A 25,354-nucleotide genomic window follows, 5' to 3' on the forward strand; every position below is an offset into this window, starting at 1 on the left:
AGAAGAGCTTGACCTAAGTGTTAAAAAATAAATATGTCCTAAGCAGATCACTGACGTTGTACCCTCAGACTCTGTAAAAGCTAGCCGGAACTCAGAAGAACACTATACTCTAGAAATTATGACTAATGTGACTATTACTCCTGAAGTTAAAGATGGCAAGAGATTTTCAAGCAAAAGCCCATAGAACCAATGGCACATTAAATGGGCTTTATAGAATGCTTGAACTTCAAATATGCTGTGTTTGATGTGAGGAAAAGGGTGTATTTTTTCAGAAAAGCAAATTACTATAGGATGAGGAGATAGAGAAGCATAGTGTTTGTTCAGTAAAGAAGTTCCATTTGGGTCATGCATAAGAAAAGATGGGACAATTAGTGAGAAAAAAGACTAAGGAGTGCCAGACTACATTGTGGAGGTCTTAGACGGCAAGGTGAGGGACTTGATTTCTGAACGAGAAATAACATAAGAGCAACAATTCAGGCAGATCAGGTAGGAGGCAGTTGAAGAAGTACTTTTCCCAGAACAGATAAATAAGAAGGCAGAGGATGTAATTACTCTGATAAACAAAATACATTAGTAATGATTACCGGAGTATATTTCAGATAAAATCCAAAATTACAGCTCTATGATATCAGGACAATAAATATAGCCAGAACGTAAGCTGAAGCCAAAAAGTAGAGTCAGGAACAGAAGAAGATAGAAGCAGTGGGGAAAAGTTATTCACAGCACAAAAGTATTGGGGTTGGTGTGAGGGATTCGAAGACATAAAAAACACCATTAATAGACAAACAACTCTGTCAGTGTCAATATACAAGGAGCTCTCTGTACTTCCACAAAATGGAAATGAAGGTCTGCTATGACTTAATGGCACATACTCAAGTTAACAACTGAACAGGATCTGAGCCTGGCCTAGAAATACAAATAGTGTGAAAACCAAGGAGACCCAGCGTGCTATGTGGAACTAATGCACTTGATTCTGAAATTTGGCAGCAGTTTTTAGAGAATAATGATAGCCCCACTGATGATCTGCTAGTCCACATTTCTTCATGCTCTCTTATTCTTCTTGGGAAAATAGAAGGGTTTGTTCTTTCTTGTTTTGTTAATTAGAAGTAAGGCTTACTAATGAAGGTGCCTGGGCAGAAGACTGACAGAAAGAAAACTGGCCTGCCTTAGCAGGGTAGAAAGCTAACTGTGAGTATAATGTGAGGAAAACCTGGAAATATACCAGGACCATAAAGTTTCTCATCAGTATTTTGTGGTCTCACATTCTTTAATAAAGATGACATTAGTAAATAGATGTAGAAAAATGATTTAAGATAAGAACAAAATTTATTTATTTATTTATTTATTTATTTATTTATTTATTTATTTATTTATTTTTTGAGACGGAGTCTCACTCTGTGGCCCAGGCTGGAGTGCAGTGGCCGGATCTCAGCTCACTGCAAGCTCCGCCTCCCGGGTTTACGCCATTCTCCTGCCTCAGCCTCCCCAGTAGCTGGGACTACAGGCGCCCGCCACCTCGCCCGGCTAGTTTTTTGTATTTTTTTAGTAGAGACAGGGTTTCACCGTGTTAGCCAGGATGGTCTCGATTTCCTGACCTCGTGATCCGCCCGTCTCGGCCTCCCAAAGTGCTGGGATTACAGGCTTGAGCCACCGCGCCCGGCCAAGAACAAAATTTAAAAAGGCAGAGTTTAATCGTCACATCCATTTTTGAAGCCTAAGAAGGTACATTTTTAAGTGAAGAATGTGTACCTCTACTGGACCCTGTGTTTGGAATCAGCCTGTAGGGTATGATCCGAAGAGGGCTATCTAGGGTGACGGGAGGTGTGTTTACTGGGGAAAAGAGTAACCAAAGTCTTTTGAATCACGTTTTAGTGTGTACCCCATAAAATGGTATAAATAGCAATATAAAATTTATTTTAGAAGCTAAACTTTGAAAAATCCAGCAATTTGGCAATTTAAAAATATGTTTTTAATGGAAAACTATATTTAATAAGACATTATACTGAAAAACCAAATAAAAGAGCATTCTTACCTTTCCTCATACATTTAAACAAAAATGACCTAAAGCAATTAGACTTTCGTTAACCTTAGGCTAGAAAGCCAAATGTTAAAATAAGTTAGGTTTATTTAAAACAAAAATTTCATGTGAAAGTACTTTTAAGGACATAATCATTATTTTTGCTACATATATCTAACCAAAAATAACATCAATTGTGTTGGTCCTTTTTTTCCCCTTGATGACAGTGTTTTCCTACTAGATTAACAATATGCAGGAATGTAAACAAACAGAAAAAATCATAAAAATCATAACAAAAAAATCAAGAAATCTGGCAAATTAATTCAGGTCCTGCTATGACACAGAGCCATGCTCTTGATTAAGTCAATTGAATTTCCTGGGCCTCAGTTTCATCATCAGTAACTAAAAGGGGTGATAAGATCTTGAGTTTTATGCTGGATGCAATGTGCCATAACTTTAAGGTATCACTAACTTTCAAACAAGATACCAAATATAATTAGCAGTACACTACGATATACTAAAATCCTACAAAGACAGTTGTTGATTGCCCTCCCAACAACCATTTTCTCCTTTCTTCTTTAGTAAGAACCTCACTTTTTTGTGGATATTCTTTTTTAAAAATTTTTAATCAACCACTGGTTAGCCACAAGAATAGGATTCCATTCTGGCCAATGATATGCAATGGGGAATATGCTGTGGGGGCACTGGGAAAGGTTTACCTTCTGGAAAAACAGAAGCGCAAGAAAAGATGCCACTCAGCCAGCCCTCTAACAGAACTGTATGAAGGTGTTATGTGAGACTTCTGCAGAAATTTTGGAGTTACTTGTGTAGAGTCCTAAAACAAAGCTAGCAGGTCAAGAATGGCTGAGCAAAACTGAATCTCTGATAACTTTGTTAAAAAACTGAACAATTATCCTTATAACCTTTGATCGCCCGACTATCTTTTTATAAAATATTAAATTTCCTTATTTTAAACCACTTTTACTCAAGAATTCTGTTATTTAAAGCTGAAAATTTCCCTGTGATTGTGAAGGTTAATTTTAGGTGTCAATTTGACTGGATTGAGGGATACCTAAATGGCTGGTGAAGCATTGTATCTGGGTATCTGTGAGAGTGTTTTCAGAGGAGGTTGAAGCTGAGTCAGTGGACTGAGAGAGAAACATCTGCCCTCAATGTGGGCAGACATCATCCAATCAGCTGGGACTGGAACAAACAGGTAAGAAGAAGGAGGACTGTCTGCTTTCTCTCCCTTCCAGAGTGAGACACCTTTTCTCCTCCAGTCCTTGGACATCAGACTAGGTTCTTCAGTTTTTAGACTCTCAAACTTGCACCAGTGCTCTCTGGAGGCTCTCTGGCTTTTAGATTTGGACTAGGGGCTGCACCATGGGCTTCCCTGATTCTGAGGCTTCTGGACTGAGTGATGCCACCAGCTCTTCTGTGTTACAGCTTGCGGGCAGCCTATCATGAGACTTCTCTGACTCTGTGTTCACATGAGCCAGTTCCCCCTAATAAATTCCCTCTCATATATCCTATTGTTTCTGTGTCTCTAGAGAACCCTAACAAGTGATAAAAAAAAAAATAAGAAACAAAAAAATTTAAGGACAAAATTAGATTATCTATTCACCTTCAGCTCCAATCACTACTCATTAAATTATGTGTAGTAAAGCTCCATAAATGCTTATTATATTTATTTTGTTATCTATCTTTGCATGAGGGAATAAAACATGCATTCTATGCTGTAGTCAAACAATTCCACAGGATTTTTGCTTTAAATAAAAATCATGTCATGGAAAGGAGATTATTTAATAACTGCATATTCCTACTGGCAGGATTCTCCAAAAAGACATAACATTACCCCAGCAACTTATGAAGCTAATTTTCAGGCTGCAATTAGGAACATAACAAAGAAGAAACTTAAGCATTAATAATTAAGTCCACTGCTGAATTTTACAGGATTCAAGGGTGGACCAGTACAAGCACCAGCATTAATTCATTACATATAAGTTCATTAGAGGGTGATGGTTTTAAATCTTCCATTTAGTGTGGTTGGTAAATCTGGGCTAATAAAGAGTTAGGGCATTGGAATTGGCTGATAAAGGTTTGGTCATTATCTGCTAAGCCGACTTTCAATTACTTCATTCATCAAATCTTGGACAACTTTTCTGCATTTTTATCTAGTAGATACTTATTTTTAAATTATTTTTTAACTATATAATAAAATAAATATATCGAGCCAACACATGTGAGGAAATCAAAAAGCAAAGGACAGAGTCACAATGTGTGGTTTTTCTAAACAAAGGTATTTTAAATTTCTTGTGAACTCCTACCAAACGCTCAAGGATCAGCTTAAACTCTAAGTGTTCTGTGCAAATTTTCCTGGTATCCTTTTTAGAGTGACTTCTCACCCCCTTTGAGTCTCATAGCATACTATTTCTATGTCTATTGTGACATTCACTGTCACTTTGCATCAGCCTTGTTTCATGTAACTTGTGATTATTATTAGTCTACAACATCTTTGAAGGCATGAGTGTAGTTTTGTCATATCTGTACCCCTGAAGGATGTATCCTGTGTCTTTCATGAGGGAGGTTAAATAATTTGTTGAATTTATGGGAAGTGTAATATTTTTATTCTTCAAAACCAAAGTCTTTTATTAGAGTTTGTCCTTAAAACTCTACTATTATAACAGAACTCTCTGACTAAAATTATTGATTGCAGTTTCCCTTTACAATTGTACCAAAAAATAAAAATAAATGAAAAGAAATAAAAAGAATACAAATATCAGGAATGGTACAAAGTGACATTAACATGCAAGTGACTTTAATACAAAGAAAAAAGTGAGCAATTATAAAACTGTTTTCTCCAGTGGTATAAGATATCATTTTGGGCACTAGTATCATCAATCTTTCTGGATCACAGAATGAAAAACTCAGAGTTAGTTATAATAGTCTTTCTCTAATGCCCTTCTTTTGTGGCTGGACACCAACTCTAGCAAACTTCATGATTTTTCCTACATCAGCTTATTATGTTTTAATCCTAAGTAAAATGATATGAGTAGAGAAAGTAATTACTGTACTCCTTGACCAGTTGAAATTGCATTCCGATTGGTCTGTGTTCCCTGTTATCAGTTCCTCTCCTCTCAGTCCATCCTGACCATTGTTGCAAGAGGAAAGGCCTTTTATCCCCCATAATTCCCACAGGACAAATTCCTGATTTTTAATGCTGGTATTCAATATCCCAGTACATGCCTGTGTCTCTGTTTCCAATACCAAACTTCAACTGGGGAAGCCTAGTCACACAATTTCCTTAACATATGTCACTTTTTCACACTCTACATTCTGTTCATGCTACTTCCTCTGAGCAAACAACTTCCTCTCTTACCACTACCAATGCAAATCCAATTCACCCTTCCAGATCCCAATTAAATTCTGTCTCTTCCACATTGTCTTTGATGTATCAGTCTGCATCACATTGATCTCTTCCTTCATCTGAATTCTATACTTCATTTTTTCCATACACCATTAATAATAAATAAGTAGAACATTATCTTTTAACAGATAAATATCTTGATAATTTAATGAATTTATATATTCAAAGTCAGGAATCATTTATTTTATCATTTTATTGCCCCTAAGTAACAAACAAAAGGTTCATGAAATAGTAAGCATACAATATATTTTTGAATATTGCTATTGAGGTGTTGATGTGAAAATCCAAATAGAATTACAACTTGGAGGTCAACATACAATTAAAATGTATATTGCCATTATGACCTCTACACAAACATTTATTGTAAAACTAAAGTGAAAATTTATTTTTGCTACTAAATTAGAAGGTAAAAATATGACATCTATATTTAAATAAAAAAGCTCTTTTAGTTCATTCTTAGATTTTGAGTAATGATTATAATTCACTCAATGTTTATTTTTGGGGTTTCAGGCACTTGGACTGTAAGAACTTTCCTATTATGCACAGCTGGATGTGTATAATTGTACAAATTTTAAAATATCCAGTCGATTTCTGTGGAGTCATATTTCAAATTCTACATTTTAGCAATGTCTCATCAAAAGCTTGTTTCAATTTAAATTTTAAAAAGATGAACAAGCAATATTACAAATGAGTAAGCTATCAAAAGAAATTTATAAAATGTTTGCAGAATGTTTAATATAAAGGCACCCACCTGTATTTCCATGTCAAAGTCAATTTCATAAAGAGTATTTATAATAATCAGGCAATTGTGCAGATACTCTTCAGGACTTTTTGGCCGTGTGTACATATTTATAAAATGAGACTCAATCTGTTAAAAAAAAAAAAAAAAAAAAAAAATCAAACCTTTTGGTAAAGGAATAAAAAATTCTGTTTTTAAGTGTTCTCTATAGTTAGGCAAAGAATCATTTAAATATTAATATTTATCAGTAATAAATTATTGCAATCAAAATGCAAGAATAAACAAAAAGGTAGTGCTAGCCATTCAGATTCAGGTGTTTGACTTGAATGTAAGACATTTGAAAGTTGCTGTTTACAGAAAATATACTTCAAATTTTAATCACTAAGTTTTTTCAAATAATAGAAGATCATTATGCATAACAATGACTCTTACCAAGAATGGGCAATAGGCTCCCAATTGTGTTGCAAAAACAAGACCATCTGAAAGATCTTCATCAAAATTTACTATCCATCTCTCAGAAGGGATAACATCTGTTTCAAAAAAGAGGGAGAGTAAATACAACAACAGTTTTACTTTATTAAAAGATACCTATGGAAATTTGAGCAATAGTAAAAGAAAATTTTGCTTCTGCCTGGAAAACAGAAAGTATATTATATTGGAAATAAAAACAAATTTTAAGATTAATACTATGAGAGTTAACTGTAAGGCTTTATAAGCAATTGCAAGCTGTCTTCTTTATTTCTATATGAGCTGCTTTGAAAAATACACTACAATGTGGTAATGGAATAGAAATTCAGTGTTCCAAAATTACCCATTCTATTGAGTACCTTGAGGTTCAAATGTTTAATCAATGATCATCAACATGGGTAAGGAGACTGAAAAGGCATGGAGTTACTTGTAACTTTAGAGTGCTAGTGCCAGTTTCTTTACTTCTTGCAGAAATTCATCCACATGGCAGAAAAGTATGTGAAAGGAATTCAAGATTTATGGCTTAAAGAAACCAAAATTGACCTATAAAAGGCAATACAGGATGGAGGAGCAGTAAAAGGAATTCTCAATTACAGACATGATTACTATACTGAGTCTGGAACAAAAAGAGGAAGTATTTGAATTTTAAGTGAATATCTGAAATATTGACCTATATTGGACGGAAGCTAATTTAAACAGTGGAAATAATTGCTATGTTGAATGTGACATTTTCTTTTTCAATAAGTTTCCAAATAGCCTAGATTCTTTATGGTGTGAGACAATTTCTTGTCTGAAAACAAGGGGCAAATGGTGATCTTTATAAATTCCCTAAAATCTCTCTACTCCCATTTTCTGTGAAGAAGAAAAACCATGACATGATACACCCATGACATGTATATTAGCTTCAAAACTGGGATTGCTTTATACCTGGAATTGGAAGACTTAATTTTCTCTTGAATCACAGATGTCCTGGACACTTCACAGACAATTTCCAGTACTTTTTCATCTGAGAAGCTATGACATTGAACATTTCTATAGGATTTCTACAGCATATCATCACAAAATCAGTCTAGCAAACACAGATCACTAAGGATTTTCAACTAATGCATAGCAAACAACCTTTGTATTTTTCAAAGTATTATTTCCTGATAGAAACTTATAAATAACATTTTTGATATAAGATTCAATGTAATCGAATTAATGATTTTAAATGCACATTGCCAGTTGGCTGAATAATGATAACCTACATGTGCTTCTCTTTTTTGTCCAACTTTGATGTATAATTGCCAAATAAAGAGAATATGTATTTAGAACATAAATTATGTTTTGATATAAGTACACCTTGTGTAGTGATTCCCAAAATCAAGCTAATTAACATATTAATCACTTCACATAGTCACTATTTTGTGTATATGTGCGTAGTGAGAATATAAGATATACTCTCTTAGCTAAGTAAAATGCGCTTCTCTGAATGTATATTTGCCACCCAAAGCTATCAATAAAAGCAAAATATTTCACTTTTATAGTTAATATTTATTTTTCTATGGACTGGAAGCAATGATAACTTTTGATCTGATAAAGGTAATTTGCTAGCCTTTTACACTGATAGAGAGTCAGTTAGCAATGGATATAGACTGTATCCACCAGATAGCACATCCTTGTCTTGTACAGACATTAGAGGAGGGACAGAAATTGCCTTGAAGGAGCTTAAAATCTTGTTGCAGGAAAATCAATTCCATAACAGGAAAACAACGAATTAAAAAAAAATCCCCCAATCAGAAGTCAATGAATACATAACAATACAGCAACAACTAATTGTTATCCCGTTATTTCCAACTCCACCAATCACAACTCAGGACCACAGAATTCATTATGATACCCGCCCCACCTTATTTTGTCAACAGTGAAAAATCTCAATCTCATTATCTAAAATATTTTTATGTATTGGTTAAACCCTAGGATGTATATACAGTGCTTTCAGAATTGCAAAGCCATACCCCTGTGAAAAACTAGAGTAAGGTGTGTTTGTATAGTTTTTTACACCTTTAGTCTTAGACTATACAGTCATATTTCTTTACAATTAAATAAGCTCATTTCTTTTTCATTACCATCAGTGAGGTTGTCCAACATTTGTAACCCAGTTATATTCATTTGTCACAGCCTGCATTTTGTCCTTAATTACTTATATATCTTGGTTGATTTTATAAAATTACTTACACTAGCATTCACTCTTTGTGGTACACACTTATAGGAACTTGAGGAACACATTTTCATGTACCTGCCATCACATTTCCATATAGAAAAGTGTGATCACCCCCAAAATTCCAAGGGGCTTCACCATTGTAGTCAATCTCTACCCTCATCTGTTAGCACCTGGCAAACACTGATGTGTTTTTAATCTCAACATCTTCACCTTTACCAAAATGCCATAAAACTTGAATCACACAATATCAATATGTCGTCTTGTGGGGGTCTTGTTGTTTTGGCTTCTTTTACTTAGTGAAATTCATTTAAGATGCACCCATGTTGTGTGAATCAATAGTTGTTGCTATTTTCATTGTTGAATAGTGCTGTATTTCATGGATGTCACAGAGATGAGGTATTCATTCATCAATTGAAGGGCATTTGGTTTGTCTTCAGTTTAGAGGCAATTATGAAAATCCACTATGAACTATCTCATGTAGGGCTTACTGTGATCAGCAATTCTTTTTTAAAAAATTTGTTTATTTCCATAGGTTCTGGGGGGAGTTGGTGGTATTTGATTACATGAGGAAGTTCTTTGTGGTGACTTGTGAGATTTTGTTGCACCCAGTACCCAAGTAGTATTCACTGAACCCAATTTGTAGCCTTTTATCCCTCACTCCCTTTTCACCCTTTCCCCGCGAGTCCCCAAAGTCCATTGTATCATTCTTATGCCTTTGCGTCCTCATAGCTTAGCTCCCACTTACAAGTGAGAACATACAATGTTTGGTAATTCTAATGTATTTTGGTGAAATAGCTGGAAAAGAGATTTGTGGATTTTACAGTAATTGTACTGAGCAACTTATATATGCCTTTTTTCTATCTCTCTGTCTTTTTTTGGTGATGTATCTTTTCAGAAATTTTGACTACTTTTCAAATTTGGTTGTTTATTTTCTTGTTGGAGAGTTCTTTATGTATTCTGCATGCAATAAATTTGTGGAATATAATATTCAAAAATATTTTCCCCCAGTCTGTAGCTTGTCTTTTCATTCTCTCAATAGTATCTTTCACAAAGCAGAAATTTTAATATGGTAAAGTCCAATACATATAGATATGTATATACATGTATACATGTGTATATATATGTATGTATATAAAAGTTGTGTGGGTTTATATTTAGATCTATGATCTACTTTGAGATAATTTTAGTACAAAGTGTGAGGTACAGGTCAATGCTCATTCTTTTACATATGCACCTCCAATTATTCAAGTACTACCTATTGAAAACACTAGCCTTACTTGATTTAATTGCTTTTGCACTTTTGTAAGCAAAAACACCCAGTTGATTATATTTGTGTAGATATATTTCTTGTCTCTCAATTCTATTCTTTTGATCTATGCATCTATTTTGTCAATACCACCCAGTCTTAATTATTGTAGTTTCAAAATTTCTTCCACCTTTTCAAAATTGTTTTGGCTATTTTAATGGCAATGCCTTTATATATACATTTTAGAGCCAACTTATTTATATCTATCTATAAGAATATGTGATGGTATTTTCACTGGAATTGAATTGAATCTGTAGATCAATTTGATAGTCTAACAACATTTAGTCTTCCAACACCATGTGCATACTATGTATTTCTCTATTGAGTTCTCATCGATTGCTTTCATCAGTGTTTTGTAGTTTATAGCATATATATCTCTAACTTATTTTGTTATACATATTCATAGTAAGTACTTAATATTAGATACTTAACTAGTTCTTCTATGTTAAATGGTATATTTTTATTTTAAATTCAAATTGTTTACTGCCAATATATAGAAATATAATTTAATTTAATTGTATAGTGATCATATATCCTCTGACCTTGATAAATGCATAAGTATTTCTAGGAGATTTTTATAGATTGTTTAGGATTTTCTACTTGACAGAAATGTTGAATTCCAGTCCCTTTCTTGGGGCAAGAGGTGGTTTGTTATTTTCTTTTTTTTTCCTTTTTCTTTCTTTCTTTCCTTTTTTTTTTTTTTTTTTTGAAACTGCAATTAGTATTCACCAGAGCCCTTTGGGTGACGGTATGTGTTGTCCTTAAATTAACATAGATGAACACATCTGTTCTATAAGGTATTGCTATGGTTTGAATGTCCCCTTTAAATCTCATGTTCAAATTTCATTGCCATTTCAATGGTTAATACCAACCAATAGAGGTGGGACTTTTAGGAGGCAATTAGATCATGAGAACTCTGGCTTCATGAACTGAGTAATGCTGTTATCTCAGGAGTATGTTAGTTACGTTGGGAGTTTGGCCCTCTTTTTCTCTCTTTCTTGCATGCTCTTACTTTTTATCATCTTCTCTAGCTATGGGATGCCGACCACAATGTAATAATGCAGCAAGAAGGCTCTCATCAAATGCAACCTAATTATCTTGGACTTTCCAGCCTCCAAAGTCATGCCCCAAATAAACTTCTATTGTTTATAAATTACCCAATCTGTAGTATTCTGTTATAGCAACACTAAATGGACTAAGACAGCTATACAGAAGTCAGAGTGAACTGCCTGCCCCTACACTAGGTACTAAGGAGTGCACATTCTCCAGACTCACTTTAGTCATTTCTGTGAGCAACAGGTGAAGTTTGTGGAGTAAACACCTGCAAGAAGATGCAGAATCTATAACTGTGGCCACTAGGAGCTTCATGATCTCTCAGTAGTGTATACTTGGCCTCTACCAATACACCAATCACCCTAACTCAACTATTCTTAATGGTGTCTATCTCTATCTACAAGTAGACCATTGCTATCATCTCATTTCTTCCAGTAAAAACCAACTCACCCTTTGTTGTCCTACAATCTCAGCTTTATGTTAAGGTTCAAGAAAAATAGAGAATTTGCTGTTGGTCTGACCTTCGTTGTTGTTATAAGGGTGGGAGAAAACAGTTTCCAGTTCTCTATCTCCCTGGGTAGAAACCAGGGCACCTATTTTTGTTCAACCCATCACAACTTTGAATCTGCTTTGATATTATTACTTGTTGAATACCAGTAGACATGGGCTGTAGATGTTCAAACAAGGCTCTCAGTAAGAATAGGATGACAATGATTCTTCCAAGGCGATGTTGTGAAAAAGTAAAGACAAAACTTCAAAGCTCTTCTCTAATCTCTGATCCTACGCCTGTATCTTGTCTTTTATACTCAAGGCTGCTGCCAAGCCCTCATCACAGTTTATCACAGCTTTGATATATCAAGGATTTTCTCTGCTTTTATGATAGTTCCTCTGATATAAGCTACTCTCTTTTCTATACTCCCTCTAAGGATTTGCTACCCAAAGTGAGCTAAGTGAATCAGCAGCACCTACATCAAATGGAAGCTTGTTGAAAATGCAGAATTTCTGGACTCACCCAACACCTAGCAACATATAAAAGCATGTTAACAAAATCTCCAAGTATTCATATTATCATCTGAGACGTGTTGGTCAATGGTGGTTTTTTTTGGAGAGAGAACCAGCACTCTCATATAGTTGTCATTTGTCAGAAATCAGAAAATCCAAGTGATGCTCCGCACATTTTCAAAACTTTTAATTTGGAAGTTATGTTTTTATCCAGTTTTACATTACATCACTTCTGATATTCAGGTATATTTAAGTAGTAATAAAAATACTGTTCTTTATAGTATTATGAATTAGAGATGTGTTTATTAAACACAAAATTTAATCAGAAATTTTAGAAAAAATAAGGCAATTTACTTATGAATATAATTGTTACATGAATTTTATGTTAGATGACTATAATAGTACATTTTTATGAAAGTTATATTAAGATATAATTCACATAACACAAATTTCATGCAATTCAATTGTTCAATTCATTGTTGTTTAGTATAGTCATATAGCTGTGTGATCATCACTACTATCTGCTTTTAAAATATTTTTATCAACACATAAAGAAACTCGATACTCATTAACTGTCACTTCTCATTTCTCGCTTCCCCTCATACCATGGACATAAATGAATCTACTTTCCATCACTATGGAGTTGCCTATTATGGACACGTCATAGAAATACAATTATAAAATATGTGCCCTCTTGTGTTCTGCTGTCTTTTATTTAGCATAACATTTTCAAGGTTCATTCATGTTGCAGAATGTATAAGTATTTCATTTCCTTTTATTGCTAAACAACATTCCACTTTGGGAATATACCACATTTTCTTTATGGACATTTGTGTTTCTAATTTTTGGCTATTATGAAAAATGCTGCTGTGAACATTTATGTAAAAGTTTTTTGTAATCATATATTTTCAATTATCTTGAGTATAAACCAATGAGTACACTTGTTGAATCATATTGCTAATCTATTTCTCAAGAGACTTTTTTTTTTATAGTAGTTTTGCATTCACGGCAGAATTGTTCAAAAAGGGCAGAGAGTTCCCATATACTCCCTGCCTCCATGCATGCATAACCTCTCTCATTAGTTAATCTAATTTTAACATTTTGAGAAACTGCCAAACAGTTTTGCAAAGTGGTTGCATCATTTTACAATCCTTCTAGCAACATATGAAGTTTCCGATTTCTATGAATCCTTGCCAACACTTGTTACAGTCTTTATTTTTTAAACTAATAAATTTAATTTCTGTGGCTACATAGTAGGTGCATATATTTATGGGATACATGAGATGTTTTGATATAGGCATTCAATGTGAAATAAGCACATCATGAAGAATGGGGCATCCATCTCTTCAAGCATTTATCCATTGAGTTGCAAACAATCTGATAACATCATTTTAACAAGTACAGTTGTTATTGACTATAGTCACCCTGCTGTGCTATCAAATAGTAGGTCTGATTCTTTTTAGCTATTCTTTTTTGTACCCATTAACTATCCCCACCTCCCCCAGCCTCCTACTACCCTTCCCAGTCCGTGGTAACCATTCTTCTACTCTCTGTCCATGACTTCAGTTGTTTTGATATTTAGATTCCACAAATAAGTGAGAACATGCAATGTTTGTTTATCTGTGCATGGCTTATTTCACTTAACATAATGATTTCCAGTTCCATTCATCTTGTTGTAAACGATAGGATATCGTTCTTTTTTATGGCTGAATAGTACCCCATTGTGTGTATGTACCACATTTTTTTTATCTCTTTATTTGCTGATGGACACTTAGGTTGCTTCCAAATCTTAGCTATGGTGAACAGTGCTGCAACAAATTGTTAAGTGCAGATATCTGTTCAATATACTGGTTTCCTCTCTTTTGAATATATACCCAGCAGTGGGATTCCTGGATTATACTGTAGCTCAATTTTTAGTTTTTTGAGGAACTTCCAAACTGTTCTCCATAGTGATCATATTAATTTACATTGCCCCCAACAGTGTACAAGGACTCCCTTTTCTCCACATCCTCACCAGCATTTTTTATTGCCTGTCTTTTGGATACAAGCCATTCTAACTATGGTTAAATGATATCTCACTGTAGTTTTGATTTGCAGTTCTCTGATGATCAATGATGTTGAGCACCTTTTCATGTGCCTATTTACCATTTGTATGTCTTCTTTTGAGAAATATCTATTCAAATTTTTTTGCCCATTTTTTGATCAGATTATTAAATTTTTTGTTCCTACAGAATTGTTTGAGCTCCTTATATATTCTGGTTATTAACCCCTTATCAGATGAATATTTTGCAAATTTTTTCTCCCATTTCTGTGGGTTGTCTCTTTACTTTGTTGATTGTATCCATTGCCGTGCAGAAGCTTTTACATTTGACTTTTTAAAAATTTTAGTTACAGAAGTTGGTGCCAAATGCTAACTTACTGTGATTTTGCTTTGCATTTGCCAAATTACTAATTATGCTGAACATCTTTTAATGTGCTTGTGGGTCATTTACTTATTTTCCTTTTAGAAATGTCTATTCAAATATTTTGCACATTTTTAAATTGGGTTGTCTTTTTATCACTGACTTGTAAGTGTTTTTTATATGTTCTTCATACAAGTCTCTTGCTAGATACATAATTTTGCTGTTACTGTGTCCATTGAAATATTCCTTTTTCTTCATTTTTATTTCATTAATATGATGTACTACATGGACTGGCATTTATGTAAAAACAACTTTGTACTCCTAAGATAGATTTCATCTCCTGATTATATATTTTTTTTTTTTTTTGAGGCAGAGTCTTGCTCTGTCGCCCGGACTGGAGTGCAGTGGCCGGATCTCAGCTCACTGCAAGCTCCGCCTCCCGGGTTCCCGCCATTCTCCTGCCTCAGCCTCCCGAGTAGCTGGGACTACAGGCACCCGCCACCTCGCCCGGCTAGTTTTTGTATTTTTTTTTTAGTAGAGACGGGGTTTCACCGTGTTAGCCAGGATGGTCTCGATCTCCTGACCTCGTGATCCGCCCGTCTCGGCCTCCCAAAGTGCTGGGATTACAGGCTTGAGCCACCGCGCCCGGCCTATATTTTATTCTTTTTCTATATTGCTGGATTCTGTTTGCTAGTAATTTCAGATTTCCATGTCTATCTTCATAAAACATAACATAGGGCTTTTCGAATTTTGTTTTGAAACACTTCTGAAATGCAGTGTGGTATATTCTTTAATGCAGACATAGATAGTCTTGCTTGTAAAGGTAGCTGAGTTATGAAGATATGTGAACTCTAAATCATTATACGATCAGCCGCATATAATAGTTATGAGCCACATGAAATGTGATATAAAGTAATGCATATAATACTTGATAGAATTTCTATATAAGTGACCAATAAACTGGAAATTAAGTAAAATATTTTCAGTAAAATATTTTCAGTATCAAGCGAAAAACTGCTATGGAGAAAGATTGAATTAAAACAGAAGATGCTATAAGAAAAAATATTGAAAATAAAAAGAAATCAATTACAGAAGTTGCATATAATAGAACAGATACAATAATTTATGAATAATTTTGTGCTAATATTTAAAAAATCTTAGATAAAGCTCATTAATTTCATGAAAATATGTTACAAAATCTCACTCTAGGAGAAACGGAAAATAAGAATAATCCTGTAACAATTAAACAATTAACTTGTTATTTAAAATCATCTCACAAAGAAAAAAATCTAGATGGTCTTATCAGGGAATACTATAAAATTCGAAAAAGAAGAAATGTCACTAATACAGAAACTCGTTCAGTGTCTCCAAAAAAAAGAATGTTCTCCAGGTAATTGTCTAAGGTTTGCATTAACTGTGTTAAAAGAAAATAAAATGGTAGAAAAAATTGCAGACTATCATTCAAGTAAGTTAAAGCAATCAACTAAAATAACAGTAAATCATTTCTGGTAAGTTATATAAAAATAATTTAACTATCATGGAAAATTTGAGTTTGTGCCAGGATGCAAGGTTAATTCACATTTTTAAATAAATTTAATTTGCCAAATTAATATGTATATTCAACATTATTCATAATAAAATTCCTAGAAAAACTAAAGAGAGGAGACAACTTTCAGGATGTAATGAAAATAATCTACAAAATAATCATATAGCAAATACCATACTTAATAATTAAATGTTAAATATGCTTTGTTTAAGATTATACAAAAATATCAGGTATAATACAAGAGCATCTATGTCAATAGAATATTTTAACAAACATCTTTATATCTCAGTTTCAGGCAATATTGTAGAATTTAAATGAGCACCTAAAATATCTTCTATGCCAAATTTACAAAGAAATGTATATTTTAGAATAGGTTTTAAATCCTTCAAAACCTCACTCATTTTGAGAATATAAAAAAGTGCAGAACAAAGCAAAGCAATTCACTTACAGTGGAGGAGTTATCAGGCTGATCTTAGTTTTTCACAGCTACTTTATAGGCATAACATAGTGGGAGCACTGTGCACAGTGTACAGAGAAATATAATAAACCCTAAATTTTACATTTAGTAAGATACGATTCACATATAAATCACACTAACATAGTTACAAAGAGAACTAAGAGAATATAAATTCTTGAAGTGGTTAGAAAAATAAAATTATTATGCCCTCTCTCACTCCTCCTTATCAACATAGTATTGGAAGTTCTGGCCAGGGCAATCAGGCAAGAGAAAGAAATAAAGGGTATTCAAATAGGAAGAGGAAGGAAAATTGTCTCTGTTTGCAGATGACATGATTGTATATTTAGAAAACCCCATCATCTCAGCCCAAAATCTCCTTAAGATGATAAGCAACTTCAGCAAAGTCTCAGGATACAAAATCAATGTGCAAAAATAACCAGCATTCCTATACACCAATAATAGACAAACAGAGAGCCAAATCATGAGTGAACTGCCATTCACAATTGCTACAAAGAGAATAAAATACCTAGGAATACAACTTACAAGGGATGTGAAGGACCTCTTCAAGGAGAACTACAAACCACTGCTCAAGCAAGTAAGAGAGGACACAAACAAATGGAAAAACATTCCATGCTTATGGATAGGAAGAATAAATATCATATAAACAGCCATACTGCCCAAAGTAATTTATAGATTCAATGCTATCCCCATCAAGCTACCACTGACTTTCTTCACAGAATTGAAAACAACTACTTTAAACTTCATATGGAACCAAAAAAGAGCCCACATAGCCAAGACAATCCTGGACAAGAAGAACAAAGCTGGAGGCATCATGTGACCTGACTTCAGACTATACTACAAGGCTACAGTAACCAAAACAGCATGGTACTGGTACCAAAACAGATATAGACCAATGGAACAGAACAGAGGCCTCAGAAATAATACCACACATCTACAACCATCTGATCTTTGACAAACCTGACACAAACAAGCAATGGGGAAAAGGTTCCCTATTTAATAAATGTTGTTGGAAAAATTGGCTAGCCATAAGCAGAAAACTGAAACTGGACCCCTTCCTTACACCTTATACAAAAATTAATTGAAGTTGGATTAAAGACTTAAACATAAAACCTAAAACCATAAAAACCCTCAAAGAAAATCTGGTCAATACCATTTTGGACATAGGCATAGGCAAAGACTTCATGTCTAAAACATCAAAAGCAATGCAACAAAAACCAAAATTGACAACTGGGATCTAATTAAACTAAAAACTTCCTGCACAGCAAAAGAGACTATCATCAGAGTGAACAGGCAACCTACAGAATGGGAGAAAAATACTTGCAATCTATTCATCTGACAAAGGTCTAAAATCCAGAATCTACAAAGAACTTAAACAAATTTATAAGAAAAAAACAACCCCATCAAAAAGCGGGCAAAGGATATGAACAGACACTTCTCAAAAGAAGACATCTGTGCAGCCAATAGTTATACGAAAAAATGCTCATCATCACTGGTCATCAGAGAAATGAAAGTCAAAACCACAAAGAGATACCATCTCATGCCAGTTAGAATGGCAATCATTAAATTAAAAAGTCAGGAAACAACAGATGCTGGAGAGGATGTGGAGAAATAGGAATGCTTACACAGTTGGTAGGAGTGTAAATTAGTTCAACCATTGTGGAAGACAGTATGGCAATTTCTCAGGGATCTAGAACTAGAAATACCATTTGACCCAGCATTCTCATTACTGGGTATATACCCAAAGGATTATAAATCATTCTACTATAAAGACACACGCACACGTATGTTTATTGCATCACTATTCACAATAGCAAAGACTTGGAACCAACTCAAATATCCATCAATAATGGACTAGATAAAGAAAACGTGGCACATATATACCATGGAATACCATGCAGCCACAAAAAGGATGATTTCATGTCCTTTGCAGGGACATGGATGAAGCTGGAAACCATCATTCTCAGCAAACTATCACATGAACAGAAAACCAAACACTGCATGTTCTCACAAATAAGTGGGAGTTGAACAATGAGAACACATGGACATAGGGAGGGAAATATCACACACCAGGGCTTGCCAGGGGTTGGGGGCCTAGGGGAGGGATGACGTTAGGAGAAATACCTAATGTAGGTGACGGGTAGATGGGTGCAGCAAACCACCATGGCACGTGTGTACCTATGTAACAAAACTGCACATTCTGCACATGTACCCAGTACTTAAAGTATAATATAAAATAATAATAATAATAATAATTTTGAAGGGAAAAATAAAACAAAAGCGAAAAAAAGAAAAAGAAAATTATTATGGTATTTATCCATCTAATAGTAAAATGCAGTAAAAATGGAAGTTCCTGGTAACATTACACGTGGTTGAATAGTAGTAACAGAATGTAAGTGTTACACATATTTATAATGTAGGCATAGTAAATGTAGCAAAAATGATGACACTGAGGGAGGAAGGTGAGAGGAAATGAGAGTACTATTTAGACAATACATTAAAAGGTAGAATTCTTCAAAAATGAATTATCTACACAATAACCTTGAACATTATGGAATATGATAGTTGCTTGTCTCTCACATTTCTTAACTTTCTGTTTACAATGATATCACAAACACGGTTATTTCTCTGACCATTACAAAGGATGACAGTTTGTCCTGATAATGGGATTAAAGACAGAAGAAAGCTAAATTGGAAATCACTGGAGTCAGGCATGGAAACATTGATAAAACATTGACAAAACATTGATAAAACAGTTCGTGAATAAACATATGAAAAATATATATAAAAATATATATAAAAAATATAAAAAATGCTAAATTATATGTGTATGTGTGTATATATTTATATAATATTTATAATTCTATTGATTTTTTTCAGTTCAATAAGCAACCAAGGGTTCCAATTATAAAGATAATAGAAATTTTATTTAATCAACTTGTGAATGTATTGTGAGTGATAAAAATTTCCACTTGCTACTCAAGAGACTACATTAATTTCCAAGGTCTATGCAGCTGACTTGCTTCTTTTTACTAGAATTTATCTGATGATAGAAGGGATTTGGGCTCTTTTGTTCACTACTACATCTCTAATCCCTAGAACAGTGCTAAACATATAAATTGGTGATTAATAGATATTTGTGAACCAAATGACAGTTTTAGTGGTTTCTGTCCTTGTGAGGATTATTTTAAATAAATTATCATACAAAAATCAGATAATGATTCACTTATTTTTCCTTCAAGTTATTTACAATCTTGGTATTTATTTATTTATGCATTTTTGGTATGTGGTATGTAATACAGAGATAATTTTACCTGTATTCCAAAGTATCAGCCAATTGATCTAGCCCTATTTACTGAGTGAACTAATGTTTATTATGGATTTTGAAATGTCACACTCATTATACTAAATTCTATTATATACATTCATTGTTCTGAGTTCCCTGTTGTGTTCAATGCAATTGTGAGTATTCCTAAAATGTTAAAAAAAAATATTTTTTATGAATCGAGGGTGGAGCAAGATAGCAGAATAAATGGCTCTCCTGATCATTCCCCAGCAAAGACACAAATTTAACAACTATCTACACAAAAGAAACACCTCCATAAGAAGCAAAAATGAGGTGAACACTCACAGTACCTGGCTTTAAGTTCATATCACTAAAAGAGGCAATGAAGAGGTAGGAAAACTGGTCTTAAATTGAGGACACCATCCCTCCCCTAAGCCTTGGCAGTTGCAGTGTGGGGCAGAGAGCATTTCTGTGCACTAGGGAGAGGGATATTGCAGCAATTGTGAAGTACTGAACTCAGTGCTGCCCTATGATAATAGAAAACAAACTGGACCGAACTCAGTTGATGACAAGCCACAGGGGGAACATACAAACCAGGCATAGCCAGAAGGGAATCACCAATCACAGTGGTCAAAATTTGAGTTTGCACAAGGCTCACCACAGACTTAAGTCCTCTTGGACCCTAGATGAACTTGAAAGGCCATATAGGCCACAAGGATGGCAACTCCTAGGCATGTCCTAGTGCTGAACTGGACTCAGAGCCAGAGGACTTGGGGGCTGCAACCTATTGGGACACCAGCATAGGCAGAGATAAAGGAGTGTTGGCATCACCTCTTCCCTAACCCCCATGCTGCACAGTTTGCGGCTCCAAAGGAGATTCCTTCCCTCCACCTGAGAAGAGAGGGAAGAGTTGGGAGAACCCTGTCTTGCATCTTCAATACCAGTTCAGGCACAGCAGGATAAGGAACTTTTCAGAGTTGTGAGGTCTTCTTTCTACAACTTAGCTCCTGGACACCACTTCTAGACACATCAAGAGCCAGAAGGGAACCCACTGCCATGAAAGGAACGTCCTAGTCTTGGCAGGATTCACCAACTGCTAACCAAAGAGGCCTTGGGCCCTGAAAAAACCAGCAGCAATACCCAGGTACAATGTTGAGGAACTTGGATGAGACTCTGAGACTTGCTGGATTCAGGTGAGACTCAGCACACCCCAGGTGTGGTGGCTATGGGGGTTAGCCACTTTCACCTGAGAAAAGCAGAGGAAACAGTAAAGAGAACTTTGTCTTGCACCTGAGACAGCAGCATGACCACAGTGGGTAGAGCACCAAGTGGGCTCCTGGAGTCCCCAATTCCAGAACTTGACTCTTGGATGGCATTTCTTAACCTGCTCTGGGACAAAAGGGCATCCACAGTCCTGAAGGGGAAGTCCCAGTCCATGCAGAAGTCACTACAAGCTTACTGAAGAGCCCTCGGGGCTAAAAAAACATCAGTGTCTGGCAGTACTCACTGTGGGCCTGTGGTGGTGACCACAGGGTAAGGCTCCTCTGCATTTGGAAAAGGGAGGAAAGAGTGGGAAGGACTGTGTCTTATGGTTTTAGTGCCAGCTCAGCTGCAATACAACAGGGCACCAGGTAGACTATAAAGGTTTCCGACTTTAGTCCCTGGCTGTTGAACAGTACCCCAGGACACACTTGGGACCTGGGGGAACTCACCACCCTGAAAAGAAGGGAATAAGCCTAGATGGCTTTGCCACCTGATGATTGTAGAGACCCAGGACCTTGAGCAAACATAAGCAGTAGCTAGGGAGTGGTTACAGCAGGCCTTGGGTAAGACCCAGTGCTGTGCTCACCACAGTCCTAAGACTAGCAACTACAGAGGTGTCTGTGTCACTACACCCTTAGCTCCAGGTGTCTCAGAACAGAGAACAAGACTTCATTTGCTTGGGAGAAAGTAAAGAAAGAGAACAAGAGTCTCTGCCTGATAATCCAGAAAATTCCTCTGGATTTTATCCAAGACCATCAAGGCAATAGCTCTATGAGTCTGCAAGAACCACAACATTGCTGGGTGTGGGGTGCCCCCTAAAGCAGATACAGCTTAGAACATGACATTGAAGTCCTTTTGAGTATCAGGAAAGCTACTGCAAGAAGGATGGGTACAAACAAGCCCAGACTGAGAATAGTACAATAAATGTTGAGTTCTTCAATGCCCAGTCACCGAAGAACATATACAAGCATCAGTACTATTCAGAAAAACATGACTTCACCAAATGAACTAAATGAATCACCAAGTACAAATCACAGAGAAACACAGATAGGTGACCATTTAGACACATAATTCAAAATAGATGTTTTGAGGAAACTCAGAGAAATTCAAGATAATATAGAGAAGGAATTCAGAATTCTATTGGGTAAGTTTAACAAAGACTAAAATAATTAAAAAGAATCAAGCAGAATTCTGGAGCTGAAACATGCAATTGGCATACTAAAAAATGCATCAAAGTCCTTTAATATCAGAATTGATCAGCAAAAGAAAGCATTACTGAGCTTGAAGATAGGCTATTTAAATATATACCGTCAGCAGAGATAAAAGAAAAATGAAAAAAAAAGTAGCATGTCTACAAAACCTAGAGAATAACCTCAAAAGGGCAAATCTAAGGTTTGTTGACATTAGAGAGGAGGTAGAGAAAGAGATATGGGTATAAAGATTATTCAAAGGGAGAATAACAGAGAACTTCCCAAACCTAGAGATAGATATCAATATCCAAGTATAAGAAGGCTATAGAACAGCAAACAAATTTAACCCAAAGACTTACCCCCAGCAATTTAAAAATCAAACTCCCAAAGATCAAGGATATAGACAGAATCCTAAAAGCAGTAAGAGAAAAGAAACAAATAACATAGAATTGTGCTCCAATAAATCTGGCAGTGGACTTTTCAGTGGAAACCTTACAGGCCAGGACAGAGTGGCATGGCATATTTAAAGTAATAAACGGGAAAAGGAAGAAAAACAAAAAAACCTTTTGCTCTAGAATACTATATTCAGCAAAAATGTCCATCAAACATGGAGGAGAAATAAAGAGTTTATCAGACAAACAAAAGCTTAGGGATTTCATTAACACCATACCTGTTCTACAAGAAATGTTACAAGGAGTAATTCAATCAGAAAGAAGAGGACGTTAATGTGCAAGAAAAAATCATCTGATGGTACTAAACAAATTAGTAATAATAAGTACACAGAAAAATGCAGAATATAATAACATTGTAAGTGGTATGTAAACCCCACTTTCAATGTATCAAGAATGAACGATAAGTCAATTAAAACCAATAACTATAAAAACATTACAAGACACAGACAGTACTATACAATATAAAAAGAAACAATAAAAAGTTCAGAAGATGGGGAGGGATGAAGTTAAGACATAGAGTTCTTAAGGGCTTTCTTCTGACTTGCTTGTTTAGGCAAGCAGTGTTAAGTTGTTATCAAGTTAAATAATGGGTTGTAAGACAATATTTGCAAGCCTAATGGTAACTTCAAACCAAAAAACATGCAATGGATACACAAAAAATATGAAGCAAAACAATAAATCACAGAATCAGAGAAAATCACCCTCACTAAAAGAAGACAGAAAGGAAAGAAAGAAGAAAGAGAAGACCAAAAAACAACCAGAAAACAAGCAGAAAAATGGCAAAATTGATAACTACTTATCAATAATAATATTGAATGTAAATGAACTAAACTCTCCAATCAATACATACAGTGTGGCTGAATAGATAATAAAAAACAATGCTCAATGATTTGATGATGCAAAGAAACACACTTCACCTATAAAGATACACATAGACTAAAATTATAAAGGGGTGGAAAAAATATTTCACACCAGTGGAAACCAAAAATGAGCAGGAGTCCCTATACTTCCATCAGACAAAATAGATTTCAAGACAAAAACTATCAGAAGAGACAAAGAAGGTCACTATATAATGATAAATTGGTCAATTCAGCAAGAGGCAAAAAAATTGCAAATATATATGCACCAAACACTGGAGCACCCAGATATGTAAAGCAGATGTTATTAGAGCTTAAGAGAGAGATATAACCCAATATAATAATAGCTGGAGACTTCAACACCCCACTTTCAACATTTGACAGCTCTTTCAGACAGAAAATCAACAAAGAAACATCAGACTTCATCTGCACTATAGACAAAATGGACCTAATAGACAGTTATAGAACATTTAATCTGAAGGCTACAGAATACACATTGTTTTCCTCAGCACATGGATCATTCTCAAAAATAGACTATATGTGAAGGCACAAAAAGTCTTAAAACTTTTTAAAAAATGAATCATATCAAGCATCTTCCCTGAACACAATGGAATAAAATGAGAAAGGAATAATGAGATAAACTTTGGAAAGTATACAAATACATAGAAATTAAACAATATATTTTCAATGACCAATGTATTAATGGAGAAATTACAAAGGCAATTGAAAACTTTCTTGAAACAAATTATAATGGAAACAACATACCAAGCCTATGGGATACATCAAAAACAGTAATAAGGGAGAATTTTATAGCTATAAGTGCCTGCCTTAAAAACAGGAAAATTTAAAATTAACAACCTAATGATGCATACTAAAAAACTAGAAAAGCAAGAGCAAAACAAGCCCAAAATTAGTAGAAAAAAAGAAATAATCAAGATCATAGCAGAAATAAATTCATTTAAAATGAAAACAATAAAACAAAAGATCAACAAAATAAAAAGCTGATGTGGACCGGGAGCAGTGACTCATGCCTGTAATCCCAGCACTTTGGGAGGCTGAGGCTGACAGCTCATGAGGTCAGGAGATTGAGACCATCCTGGTTAACACGGTGAAACCCCATCTCTACTAAAAAAAAAAAAAAAAATTACCTGGGCATGGTGGCAGGCACCTGTAGTCTCAGCTACTCAGGAGGCTGAGGCAGGAGAATGGCATGAACCTGGGAGGCGGAGCTTGCAGTGAGCCGAGATCACGCCACTGCACTCCAGCCTGGGCGACAGAGCGAGACTCCATGCCAAAAAATAAATAAATAAATAAATAAAAATTTTAAAAAAGCTGATGTGTTGAAAAGGTAAACAAAATTGACAAATCTTTAGACAGACCATCTAAGAAAAAAAGAGAGAAGAAAGAAAGAAATAAGAGATGAAAAAGTAGACATTACAACTGATACTGCAACAACTCAAAAGATCATTAGAAGCCACTATGAGCAACTATATGCCAATAAATTGGAAAATCTAGAAGAAATGGACAAATTCCTAGACACATATAACCTACCAACTTTGAACCGTGAAGATATCCAAAACTTAAACAGACCAATAACAAGTAACATGATTGAAGCCATAATAAAAAGTCTCCCAGTAATGAAAAGCCCAGAACCTGATGGATTCACTG

General features: G+C 34.9%; 1 protein-coding gene across 1 annotated transcript in view; it reads right to left on the reverse strand.

Moving 5' to 3' along the window:
- Positions 1–25,354, reverse strand: part of CFAP47 (cilia and flagella associated protein 47) — a 409,569-nt gene that overhangs the window by 227,092 nt on the left and 157,123 nt on the right. The window contains 3 exon segments of the mRNA XM_031936608.1: positions 6,196–6,312; positions 6,616–6,721; positions 8,049–8,143. Coding sequence (XP_031792468.1) covers positions 6,196–6,312; positions 6,616–6,721; positions 8,049–8,143 — 318 coding nt within the window.

The sequence above is a fragment of the Piliocolobus tephrosceles genome, chromosome 12 (genome assembly GCF_002776525.5).
Source record: "Piliocolobus tephrosceles isolate RC106 chromosome 12, ASM277652v3, whole genome shotgun sequence".
Classification (NCBI taxonomy): Eukaryota; Metazoa; Chordata; class Mammalia; order Primates; family Cercopithecidae; genus Piliocolobus; species Piliocolobus tephrosceles.